The 13,263-nt window shown below is 39.9% G+C and overlaps 1 protein-coding gene across 1 annotated transcript; it reads right to left on the reverse strand.

The window, feature by feature from the left end:
* Positions 1-12,085: 12,085 nt before the first annotated feature.
* On the reverse strand, positions 12,086-12,851 carry LOC108061270 (succinate dehydrogenase assembly factor 4, mitochondrial). The gene has a single exon (XM_017147359.3). It carries the CDS (start codon positions 12,746-12,748, stop codon positions 12,374-12,376), a length of 375 nt encoding a protein of 124 aa, XP_017002848.2. The 5' UTR covers positions 12,749-12,851; the 3' UTR covers positions 12,086-12,373.
* Positions 12,852-13,263: the final 412 nt, after the last annotated feature.

The following is a 13,263-nucleotide window of genomic DNA, read 5'->3' on the forward strand; positions in this document are numbered from 1 at the left end:
GACCTCCTCCTTCTGGAATCCTCCATGGCAGCCCTAACCATTTGTATTTATATTAATTAAGCGTCGTTGAGTTGTCTTCCTGTTGCTGGGCATAGGGAACTGGGAGCTGGGAACTGGGAACTCCTCCCCATCGACAATGTTGTTATCTGTTCAGCTGTCGTCGTTGTTGTAGTTGCTGCGGCTTGTTTTACAAGCTGGATGGGCTTAGGGTTATGGACTCGAAACTCCGGCACTCCAGCACTACGGCACTCGGTTGCCATCCCCACCGTTCGAGGGCAGACATTTTAATTGCTTGAAATTGATGATAATTAAGCCGATCTGCATATTTGTACTTTCGGAATGTGCTTTGCTATTGTTAGCCAAATGAGTTTTTGGGGGAGTCAGTCGATTTTCCCCTCGTCCATTAAGGCTTATCGATTATGCATTTTGTTCCAATCAGTTTACTTTCGGTTTAGGCAATTTGATTAGCTTATGAATAACAACGTTGAGGGGATTAAATCTGTGCCTAACAATATCAAACATTGGATTCCGCTTCCTTGATTTTGAATGTATATTTTATATATATGATCTAGTTAAGCTATTTTAATGAATATAAAATAAGCCAAGTACGTCTCAGTGATTTATACTACTTATACTTCAACTTATGTTTGATATAATGTAAGTATAGTTATTTTTCTAAGGCATTTCGTTTTTATTCTCGTAGTGCTTTAATTTTAATATCGCATTCTTTACTAATTTTCCATTTTCTGGAACTCTACGAAGTACTTTGCAATGGCCACAGCCATTTTACGTACCCTTAGTCGGGGATTACCGTGTACTTGTAGGGTTTTACCGCTAATTACATTTCATCCGGATATTAAGTACACACAGGCTGCACTTAAGCCACATTAGGGCAAGCGTGGGTGCGCCACTGATCAATATATGGGAAGCCATAGGAGGACCTCGAGCCTCGAGGGAAGTAATTAAAGATTTCCAAACTGTTGCGACTGAAGTGTATAATTTTCTCAATACTTTCGCACAGGGGATACAATTAATCAGCTTTCTCGAGGAGATACTTAGACCGGGTAATAGTAACAACCTTCAATTAAAAGTCAATTAGCCTTGTTCGTCGGTTTGGGAAGAATTGGGTGCCTTTATAAGGATACGGGTTCGGTTGGTCATGTGAAACAATTTGAGACAGCTGTCGAAAACCACACGTTGCTAATTGTCGGCTGGAGCCGAATGTGTGTATATAAGTATGTATTTGATTGGTACCTTCAAAAGGTGGGCGAAGCCCGCAGAAGATTAAATAGGAACGAACAAACCTTTTTGCACCTTTGCAATGTCAAACGATGATGATGTCGAAAGGTAAATGCAAGAATGACAGTAGTCGATTTACGAATACTCTTCAGTATTTATTCAAAAAATAGCAGTGCTTGATACGATGTACCTATAATTTATTTAAAAATTTTTTAACATTTTTGTTTTGTAATATTACATTTTTTAATTTTTTTTAAGATTAATTTTTAGTATTTTTTAGAACGTGTACAGAAATTGTTTACATGATTTATATTATCCTTTCAATGAAAATTAATTTACAAGTAGTGCTATAAAACAGGCTTCTCATCATAGCGCATATACCCTGCTAGATCGTACAACCTTGACAACCACAAATATACAAGAGTGTGAACACTTTACCCGGACCTGGGGCATTGAGGTTAACCCGAAGAGGCAGTGACAAGGATGCCGGGCGACAGGAAGTGGTAACTACTAAATAAGCAGGTCCGACTTGTGGGTGTGGCCAATGGGAACCGGGGCCAGGCCAAACCGAACGGAACCGAGTGGAACGGAACTTGACCAGGGTCACCAGTTCGTTCTGGTGGTCCGGGAAGTGAAGCGCATGTGACAAAAGTAGGATGAGCTGTGGAAATGCCACAACACATTTTTTCCTTCCTTCCTTTCTTTTTTTTTCTGTGCTTTTTTTTTTTTTTTGTCGTTAGGGCGTAGTCTGTCGTCTGGCATATAGGACTACTGCTTGTTGGTGTCGTTGTCAACTTACCGAGCTGGTTTTCTGCCGGGTTTCTCCGGCGGGTTTCTCAGCCCCGCCGACGGTTGGGTTTAATTCTGTTTTCGGGTTAAGTAAGTGAATAAGTATGCGCTAAAATTCAGTCAACCGCATTAAGTATTTAAGCACTCAGCACACGCTCAGCACCGAGAGCCGAGACTTACACACTCGTCGAGGTATCACATTGCCATTGCCTCGCATGGGCATTACCCATCGCTCCCCTGGCCTATAACGTAATACACCCAGAGAAAAAATTAAAATTAAATTAATTATTATAAATATAAAAAAATATAGAAGTAGTGTAAACATAAAGTCTGTACACATACAACTCTTGTAAGCCTCTTACCAATTTTAATAAAAAAAAATGTTTTTGTAGGTTTGTGATAATTAGATAAGATAACCTTATTTTGTCTCAGTGTGTTGCTATACCTACCATCTGCCTTGGCAGAATCGCTTGGTTAGCATTTTTCCACAACAACGCATACACTTTGAGGTAGCTTTTCCGCTAATGAACGCATTAGGCAAAAAGGCGACGACACAAACGACGGATGGGGATGTGAATGGGAATGGGGGAACCTTGTTGCCGGCTTAGTTCCTCCTGCACTGGTGGGATATTTTATTAAGTACTTAACATGCCGCTTTCTTTGCGCAGACACATTTAGGCTCCCCTGCCATTTGCCTACAATTACGGACTTTGCTACAGTTATGTGGACGGTACGCTGAATTACACAACGTTTGAGGTTAAGCGGATTTTGTAATTATCCGACTCGTAGCTACAGCGAACTAGTAGGGGGCTCTGGCTTTGGCAGAGGCTCAGGTAAATGAAAGGGCTACGGGCTCGGGTGTCTGACTCTCGAGCTGCTTAACTCTTCATGTCGATCGCATCAAGTCATTTGCAGCTGCAGTTCGGGAAGGCCAGTATGTGTGCATGTAGTACAGATGGTTAGATAAATGCCCTACAATAGGTTGTAAGTATAAATCAGATATATTCTTATATGTCTAAAGGATTAAAGATTCTTTACCGCCATAAATTCAAGTTCATATAAAAAATTCTTAAAATTCAAAATCAAATTATATTAAGTTTTCCCCATCCTTGGTTTTAAATATCAGAATTTAACGCCATTAAAAACAAAATTGTCTTCCCAAAAGAAACTTGGTTAAACATCCAAAAATAAAAAAATAAAAATAAAAAATAAAATAAAATATTTGTCAAATATAAAAAGATATGGCCCTAAAACATATTTGTAAAACAAAATAGCAAATGCATAATAAAAATGTATTTTAGTGCAAAACAATACTTAAGAATAATTTTAGGATTACTTTGTTTTCAAAATTTCCCCACAAATCAATTTTTTTTTTGGTACAAAGTTTAAATACAAAAACGTATGGACTATTCCATACTTTTTAAAAGCGTATCTTAGCTTCGGCATGCCAAACTTACTTGTTTTCCTTTTAGTTTTAATGACTCATTTTCTAGGCCTTCGCTTGGCAAAGGGTAAATGGTTGAGTTAACTTATTCATTTGAAGCCAATAATTACTCGTGAAGATAAAATAAAATCCCCATACAGAAATACTTACATGTGTGAGCACGGGCTACCTTATCGCGATACATTGTTGCTCCGGAAACTCCTCTCTATTCATAAGTATATTCCCCATAATTTTATTCTGCGGCTGCATTTCCAGCATTTCTCTTGGCCAACACCATTCACGAAGCAAGTTAAGTCATTACTGTGTGTGATGGCTGGCGTCATGCACAGGCACAGGCACTCGTACACGGTTATGATTTCCAGAAATTACAACTACTAATTGTCATAAAAAACCATTAAGCACATTACCATTTATTAAATCAGGCAGGGAAGCGTGCCTCCTCCGGCCCCGAATGCATTTCGCTTTAATTATGCCACGTAGCTGCGCAGAGTGTCGATTGGCGGGGGATGCGGCGAGGCGAGTGTTCTGAATTTCCACGAAAATTTCATGTAATTATATGGGTACGGTCGATGCGGCATAATTTTTAATAAGTATATGTGTGGAGCATCGGCGCCAGCCACTCGACTGCCTTCGATAATGACTCGATCCCTTAGGCGGCTGAGGCTCACCTTTCCCCCATTTCAATTTCCACTTGCAGCTAATTCAACAAACAGCAAATGTGCCAAGCAGATGCACGTGATGGGACAGTTAGGCTATAGCTATATAGGTAGTTATGCTATATAGGCAGTTATGCTACATTGTCTTCGTAGCCGACACTCCCTTTTAACGCCGGGCTGTACGTGTCGGTTCTTATCTCCTCCTTCCCCGGGATTTCCTTTGTATGAATTTCATATTTTTATGGCTTCGTGGAAAGGCGAAAACTCATAAAATTTATAAACGCACACAAATTTGTACGTAATTACAATAAAAACCCATAAAATATATCATAAAAATCCGAAAATGCCCATCGCCAAACGCACTCACAGGAAGCCAAGCCGCGAGGGAGTTTCCCAACAAAATTTCTAACTAAATTTATTATTATGACACAATTTTTATGTTCCTTACGATTATTTTTTGTCGTGTGTCGTCGAGTGGGTGTGTGTGTGGAGACTTTTCATAATTTATGGGTTGAGTTTTATTACATTTGATTTGTTTATGTGGCAATTTCGAAGAGAGCCGGCCAACGAAAAAATTATAATAATAAATAAGATTGGCCTCATCCCAGCCGAGAACTGAGAACCCATCCCATTCCATTTGAAAGGTGTGCGCGTGTAGCGCCAGATTTCCTGTCCACGATTTCGTTTTATATTTTTGTTTATTGTAGGAATAATTGCACGCTGCTCATACTAATGAAAGGTTGTGGGTGTTCCCCAACTTCCAATTACACAAAACGAAGAGGTCTTGAACGAGGCTCAGATCTATCGGTTCGTAGAAACCGAATCTCTTAAAAAATAATAATAAAAGAAAGAAATGCATATAAGTTAACTCTATGTTTAAATAAATGAAATACTAACAAGTTTAATTAACGCATGGATTTTTTTAAGATGAAGATATGTAATGTGGATTAAGTTGTTATAATTTAATCTAAATGTTTTTCAATAATTTTTAAGTGAGTAATTTTTAAGATCGCATTGAATTGACGCTTTTAGTGCGCTTTTAATGAACCTGTATTATTTATTTTCCTATATTCTGAAATAAATCGAACTTTTTCCCCCTTCACTCTCAGGGACTTTGTCGGCCATTCTTTTTCATAACACTGTTCTCTGCATTAAGTCGAGCATTTGATATGTTGAGATCGAAATAAATTGTTGACATTTTCGACGGACGCATGGCTGGAGGCCAAGCCTTCTCAACTGTCCTTGTGACCTCCCGCCTCCTGTTTTGAAATAAAATACATCTGTCGCTGTCGTAGCAGTTGCTCTGTCCTTTGCCTTTGCTGTGGCTGCTGACAAACTGGAAACCATATGAGAACAATAATGGATTGGGTGTCCAGAGCAAATCCTAGAGATGCCGGCTACGTGCATCTTTCTGTTTTACGCTCAACTGCAAGCAAATGTGTGGGCAATAAATTATAAATTCGTTTGACTTCTGCTGCCGACCGCCTGCTGCCTGCTGACAACGGGGCAGATCCATGGAGAGAGAGGGAGTGTGTGTCCTGTGGTCCTTTTCCATGGCCGTTATCCTTGACCGCCGCCCTCGCATTCGAAAGCGTGTCCCTGGCACCTACCCGACTCTCTGTGTGTGTGTGTTTGCCCGACCATAATTCACCGTGACAAGCCAAAAACCATTAGTAAAGGCAATAAAAATGACAATAGAAGTCAATTTCCATATTGTGTGTTCCAGTTTTCGTTACGGATTTTCCATTGTGAATATCCCTCTGCTGATGCAGTTTTTCTCTAGCAATTTCCAGCCGCAGTCAACATTCCGAACGTTTAATGAGCATGTTCCATAAAATTGAACAATATTCAAAGCGAACGCCCATAAATATGTCACATAAATCAGGCTGAAAATGGTTCAAGATATTAGGGCAATCAACAAAAAAAATAAAATTACGTCCACCCATCATCAGCGTCATCAACGAAGCAAACCGCCTGTTTTGGTTTCCCCCTAACAACGTTTAAGTTAAACGATAAAACACAGACTACTTCCGGTTTAGAAAAAATCACTTAGCTAATTTTGGTATCTTCTGTGTACCATAAACAAATATTTATTAATTTATAATTTAGATATTAATACATTTTTCCTTTATTAAATTAAACTTTCAGATGTTTACAATTCATCAACTTTTAATATAGATTAAAAAATGTTCTATTTAGTACGACAAATATTTTTTTTCAAATAAGAATTAAGATATAACTCAAAATTGTGTATATTACAATTACAATTCTGGACAATATGAACTTCTGGGCTAGGCATGGATATTTTAATTTGAATTTTATAATTTTTATAGTGACAAAACTAATAGTAAGCATTAAATTTGATTTATATTCTCAAGAAAACTAAACTAAACAACAATTCCGTTGAAAATTAAAACTGTCATATTTTGAAATGTTCTGTGTCATGTTTATTTGCTGACACCCAATGTGCCAGAAGTCTCGAGTTAAGTTTCAGTTGTAAATTGTATTTTCAAAAGAGTTTTCCCCTCTCCTTCCCCTGGGCAACGAGTTAAGCAGACAAAAATAGCGCCAGGTCATGGAACATTTAGAAAATGAGGAGGCGGTACCAGAAACAAAGCGAGAAATAACTTTTTATGGGACTTAGGCCGTCTCGGGATATTTCCTTTATCGTATGCCTCTCTCTTCGATGGATTTTCGGGCAAGGGGATGCCGAGCGGAGGTTGCGAAGGAGATTTAATATTGTTTATGAGGCATCACCCAGTCAAAGCGGGAAGAATTAAAATGTGCAACGACGTGAAGGAGGTTGAACGGCATGAAAATGAAAATGCCGCCGCCGACATAAATTATGGCATTTAGTGTGAAAAATGTTAAAAAATAAATTAGTCTGCATGAGAGGCGTTTTGGGGTTTTCATGGCATTATGGGATTAAAGCTATGGAAATTATAACATAAATAAAACTTATATTCCTCGCATTTGAGTCAAAGACTTGGGTGAGAATTAGTCAAGGTGGATATGGTGTGAAATAATTTATTAAATTAATGATCAAGGGGTAATAACAGACAGGAAAATATGGGTAACTAATATTAGTTTCACTGTCTATAGAATACTGATTTTCCTTTAAATAATAAGGTGTAAGTATACGAACGGTTCACCATGGATACCATAATTTTTTTGTCTTTATTAGACTGTTAGAGCCTTCATAAAATCGAAGTCAGGGTCGGGAAAGTTCGTAAACAGGTTAATAAAACTGTCATGAGTGCCAGCTCAATCGCTGCGGGACGTCTTTGTCAGGTCAACCCAAGGACCTCGAACACAGGACCTGTGTGACATGCATGCACAATGAGCTGGCTGAAAAGGAATGGAATTGCAGCAGGCCAATATATCCTTGGTCATAAATTCCATGCTGTTTTGGGCCGAACTTCTTCTATATGTCGCTCAATAATAGGTGCCAATAAAAATTTATTGCAGTTTGACCACCATGAAATCATCGTTAGGCAGTGACAGTTCTAGCCGGGGTCACCTCCTCCTACCTCCTCCCACATAAGAGAAGTTATCTGATCAGGGATCAGGGGATGCGCAGCGGGAAAAGGTCAATGGAAACACCACAGGACACGATGGTTAGGGAGTCGCGAAGAAGGTGAAGGTTGCTCCTGCCGCCCACATAACTTGACTCCGGGGTTGGCCTTTCGCCTTTTCTTTGGAGATGGCTCACACAAGCGCACACTGCTCGGCTCGTTTGTCACATTTAACAGATTTGTTATCCTGTCGAGTTAATGTCGGGCACACAAGTCCCGACTGCCCGACTGTCGCACACATGTCCTGCACCCCCGGCACCCCGAATCCGAATCGAAATCCTTGCTGGATTCACGAGAATCGCTTGACAGGGACCTTGGGCTGGCAATAAAAACAAAAGATTGATGGCATTGGGCACACGTTCGATTTGTTTTCCTGTTGCTCGACGGTCCACCCCCCCCCTGGTTCATGTCCTTGTGCCTTTTAGTGCTTTGTAATGTCTTAACATTTGACACATCACTTGGATTTCATTCCATCCACCGGTGGCAGTAGAAGCAGCAGTAGCCCACCCCGAGATCCACTAAGGATATTGCTCGTTAGTTAAGGTTTCTAATAAATTTGTGCAACACATTTCTTTCCTTTCGAGGCTTGTCGTTCGCCTTCCTCTGTCGTCGCTTGTAACATTTTTATTTGATAACATATTGCATTTGCCCTTTTCACGAAATCTTTTTCCTTTTTCCGTTTGGTCTCGGATTTCGAGTCCTTGCTCCCCTGCTTTTCCCAACCATTTTGGGTGGGTTTCCTCTCTAAAATATTGGCTGGAAACTCGAGCCATCGTCTGGCGTCTCAACTGGGCACCCAGTGGCCAAGTGATTTATGGCGTCTGTGTTGGTCATTCAACTGCATTTGATTTAGGTTGTAAATTGTTGTATATTGCGGCCATCGCGTTTTGCTTCCTGTTTGTGTTTGCTCCTTAAATTCAGCGTCCTTTTCCGCTTTCGCTCCTCAACATTTTTCGCTAATGAATTTATGGCAGTTTATGGTAGGGCGTATTAAGGATTTTGAGAGTATAGGTTCGGCTTAAAAAATCACAGGAAAATAAATCAATTTAGGCGCCAAAATAGGTTTACAATTTTTCAATATTTAATTTTCTTCTTATTTAAACTTTTTACAATTATTTTTTTTCTTTGATAAGCTAAAAAGAAAAGTACAAGCATTTCTTTTGGATTAAAAAAAATATTTTTAGACTTAAAATAAATTACTTCTATACTTCATTGTCTTACATAAAAAATTTGAGTTCCATCAATGACTTACATATGCAGTTCTTCATATCTCTCCTCTAGAAACAATAAATCTAGCCACAATTTTGAAAGTCACCCAGAGATCATTAAGGAAGTTCCATGGTTCTTTATTTTTCCTCAGCTTCTCTAATTTTTTGCCAAGGCTTTTATGCGGTCATCACTGGCTTAGCCAGCTGGAAGGTGTGAGTCATCTATGACAGGCGAATATTATCCTTTTGGCGGCGGGACGAGAACGAAAGTGATAAACGATGGAGAGGAAAAGTGAAAATGGAGCTGAGGAAGAGAAATAGGAATAGGAAGAGGAATGCCAAAGAGCCTGACACTTGGACGTGAGCACACAAATAACACTTAACACAATAACAAACAAACTTTTCGACTAATGACAGTCCAAGTAGCAAACAATTTATCGAATGCCAGAAAGGAGCAGCCAGCAGGGCGCACACATACACCCATTCGCACCGAGAGTTCCTTTTGCCAAGTCATTAATCTTGTTTCGCTTTGGTCGATATAAGGGACTGGGGAGAAAGGGAAGTCAGCGGGAGTTTCAATACCCGATTCCCAGCCATGTCGTCGTTATCCTTTCAAGCGTGAACACATGCGATTACGTCTTGGTGTGTGTCCTTGTTGTTGCCAGTTTCCGCATTTTCCTGCGCCAGGCGGCTGCCATGATTAAGTGCCATTTTGAAAAGTACTAAAATCCTGTTGGTCATGGCCCTGGACCTTCTTCTGGCCCACCGCCCCCCGCCAAACTGGCAATGTCAAAGTGTCAATGATATATGTTATACGCTCCGATAAGACGCCCTCTCCGCAGCCAGAAGGACCTGGGCGGCAGGAATCCTGGGAGGGTTGGGCTGGAGAGAGCCCCGTGTTTCTGGGCGCCCACCAAAATATTTCTCGTGAACAAAAGCTCGCCTGGTAAAATCAGTGCACGTTCACACAATAACATAATAGTTGGTCATATATTTTACCAATTTTCCACCTTCTCCCGCTCTTTCATTTGGCACTCGTAATTTTTCTTCAACTTTCGTTACTGTCTATTTGGTTCTGCTTTGCCAATGACTTGATAAAATTTTAGAAAATATTTTAAAATAAACTAAAATTAATTTTAAAAACTTTTTAATTTCTTAGAATACAAATTAAGGAAACTATTATCAAGAAATTTACGAGCAAATCCAGTAAGATATCAAGTAAATGACTTCAAATTTATTTTAGCAACCAGTTTATTTCCCAGTTTGTATAAGCTCAGGTGCTTAAAATTAATTTTAAGGCTAAAATTAGCACTTCTGACTCACTTTTGATTTATTTCAGTAATTCTTTTGATAAATTGTATTACAAATGTATACTTTTGTGTTCGGAAAGCGATTACCAAATATTAAAGTGCAATCATTAATCCACTGAATTATTTGATTCCGGAAAAAACAAAACGATTTTGATATGAAAACATTAATAATATTTAAAGAGATAAAAGATTGAATTATTATTAGTGCTAGTTATTTCGAGGTTTAGTACCGGAATATACGTTCCATTTAACTACACCGATTGTCCGACGTGACAAGTGAATTTTACGAGTTCCTAAAAATATGTGCGTTATAAGTCTTCGACTCGGTTTATTGGGAATACTTGTTTTGGACGTGTAGAATCCCCAATTCCGACAAGAGCCTTCAATCGGCCGTCGGTGCTGAGTTTTCGCCAGCTGTAAATGAATTCGGCAAAGGCGAAATCTCTCAAGTGGGTGCGAAATTGATCGTAAACAGCCTCTAGTGCTCGCCCGTTCCCGCAGTTCCAAGTACTTTCGATATGATCGAGAGATCTCCGACCGACAAGACTGATGATCGTATGCATTGGACCGTTGGACCATCTCGCAGCCGAAAAAAAAGAAAAGGAAAGAGTACAGGCCGAGTGAGAGAAACGTAACCGGAAAAAATCAAAGGCAAAACAATGATCAAAGCTGTCATTACAGATCGAGGGGCGGTCTTTGATCTTCGGCCGCAATGTGGTTCGGTTGGGGGATTTTATGTTTTGTTTTTTATTTGATTTTCACTTTGTTCTATCAATCAGCGCCTACTACTTTGCGACCGAGAGGCGAAATGGAGAAGGGTATACGTTATACGGATCGGTTCCGTTTCGTTCGGTTCGGGTTATAAAATGATCTTGAGAACATCGGTATGCGTGTGTTTTCCTTGATTTTCACGTAATAAAAACACATTAGCAACAACAAGCAACACGTTAATTTCGTTTAAAAATAAAATAGACGAAATAATTGCCGTTGCATGGGCCTCCGAATTGGAAAATCGCATTTGATGGATGACTATGGAGGAAGTCATCGCTTCTCGCGCCTGTTGAGCGTTGGCCAAGTTGTCGATTTGGTATTTCGAATTTTTGTGGATCACCCGAGTCAGCTGCTGTGTAATTTCGTGTATATACATTAAAGACTTTTTGTGGATTTCCTGGAATTTATGCGGAATTTATCTTTCTTTCGAGCATTTCACGTGGTTAATTTGTTGGATTGTGATTGATCTTTGATTTGGCGTTTTGCCGACGTCGGCATTCGATTAAAGGTGTAAACATATGATGATGTTCAAGAAATGGTAATGAGATTGACGGATTGTGTAGAAAATTCTAAAACGACTCACTCATTTTAAGTAGGCGATCTTCTGCAGAAACATTCTCAATTAGTTTGAAAAGATTTACAGGCTTCCGAAAGCATTTCACTAATTTCTATTTGTGTTCATTAACAAATCCATAGTAAAGCCCACAAAAATGTCAACAGACAACGAGGCGAACCAAAACAGCTGCAAATCTTTTTCGAAAATGTCCCACAAATTTCTTAAACCACAAAAACGTTTTTCAGGGCCTTAACAAAGAAATTTATGGCATTTAAAGACCCCTTTATGTGTCTTCGTCAAACGCACTCGGGCTACAAATTTAGAAGCAGCTACGGATACCCAAGGCGAACAGAAGTTTTTCTAATAAAAATCACGTAAACTGTCGCCTTAATTTCAAACGAATCGAAACGTTTCGACCGAAGAAGCCCCCAAAACAGCACTCGAAATAATTTCAACTTAGGCACGATTCTCTGCCCCTGAACCATAAATAATGGGAGTAGAAGATTCGGTCGCAACTCTCTATATTCTGAGAACCCCTTTTTTTCGACAGGCAAAAGAAAGGGCTATCAATTTATTTTTGATGGCAGTCCCATCCACAAATCCTTTCGAAAGAAACCACAAGGAAATCACACACAATGAAATTTATGTAATGCCTTCGCAGAAGCAGCTCTGGGAAATCTTGATTTTCCTCATCTTGATCTGGATTCCGGTGCTACCGGAGCGCACGGTTTTCCTCGTGTAACAAATTGTGAGTGCTTCTGTTGTTAACACGGTTAATAAATCAGAATTGTCCAAACAAAAAAGGTGTCGAGGTGAAGATTTCCCTTAGAAATCCGTGACCCGTCCCTTGCGCTCCCAGTCGCCGTAGCGCGTGGGTTCTGGTCCCGCCTGTCCTCCGATTTCCCCCGTATGCGGATTGGTGTTGTTGGGCCACGGCTCCAGGGGCTCCTTTTCGTGGGCCGGATGTGGTGCACTCTCGGGCAGCAGAGGATCCAGCGGCGCCTCCGATCGCAGCCTTTCCCGGAACTCCAGATAGCGTTGGCTCGGTTTTCCTTCGATTTTGGGTAGAACTACCTTTTGTCTATTGGCTGGTACTTCTTCGACCTCATCTGATTTAAGAGTTGATGCAATTTTGGATAGAGAACAACGTCCAAGGTGGAGTCTGCCCTTGGTGATCAATGATGGACAAGTTCGAAACATTTTGCGGTCTCATTTATTATCCAATTTTATATTAACGGTTATAGTCTTGCTTTTGTTTAAAAATGTTTAACTTCAGAATGTTTTACAAGGGTTACTTGGTGTGGTTAATACTGAGAATTGGAGATGCCCTTTCCTTGATTTTGAAATCAATATTATTATATTATTTTTATTATAAAGATATTATTGACAATGACTTTATTGACACTCTGCCATTGTGAGTATGAACTATTGCCATAAGAAAACCTCTTTCTTTTCCCAATTAGTTAATTGTATCATTAAGTCATGATCGGTCGAATGATCTTCTCCCAAAGGGTTAAAGCCTGTCTCATTTCGCATTTTATCCACTCCAGCCGACACTAGCAACATGCTGTCCAAACACAGTTTGACATGACTCCGGCTGACAGGCCAGATCAAATGTCTGTCTCCGTTAGGGAGCCGCAGTGCCTCGGAGCCTCAGAGTCTCAAAGTCTCAGCTCGAAGCCGTAGCAAAACGCTAACTGAGTGACAAGGCTGAC

This window comes from Drosophila takahashii, chromosome 2L, assembly GCF_030179915.1.
Source record: "Drosophila takahashii strain IR98-3 E-12201 chromosome 2L, DtakHiC1v2, whole genome shotgun sequence".
Classification (NCBI taxonomy): domain Eukaryota; kingdom Metazoa; phylum Arthropoda; class Insecta; order Diptera; family Drosophilidae; genus Drosophila; species Drosophila takahashii.

Coding starts and splice junctions, on each gene's coding strand:
- LOC108061270 (XM_017147359.3), bottom strand. CDS start 12,748: ATGTTTCGAACTTGTCCATCATTGATCACCAAGGGCAGACTCCACCTT.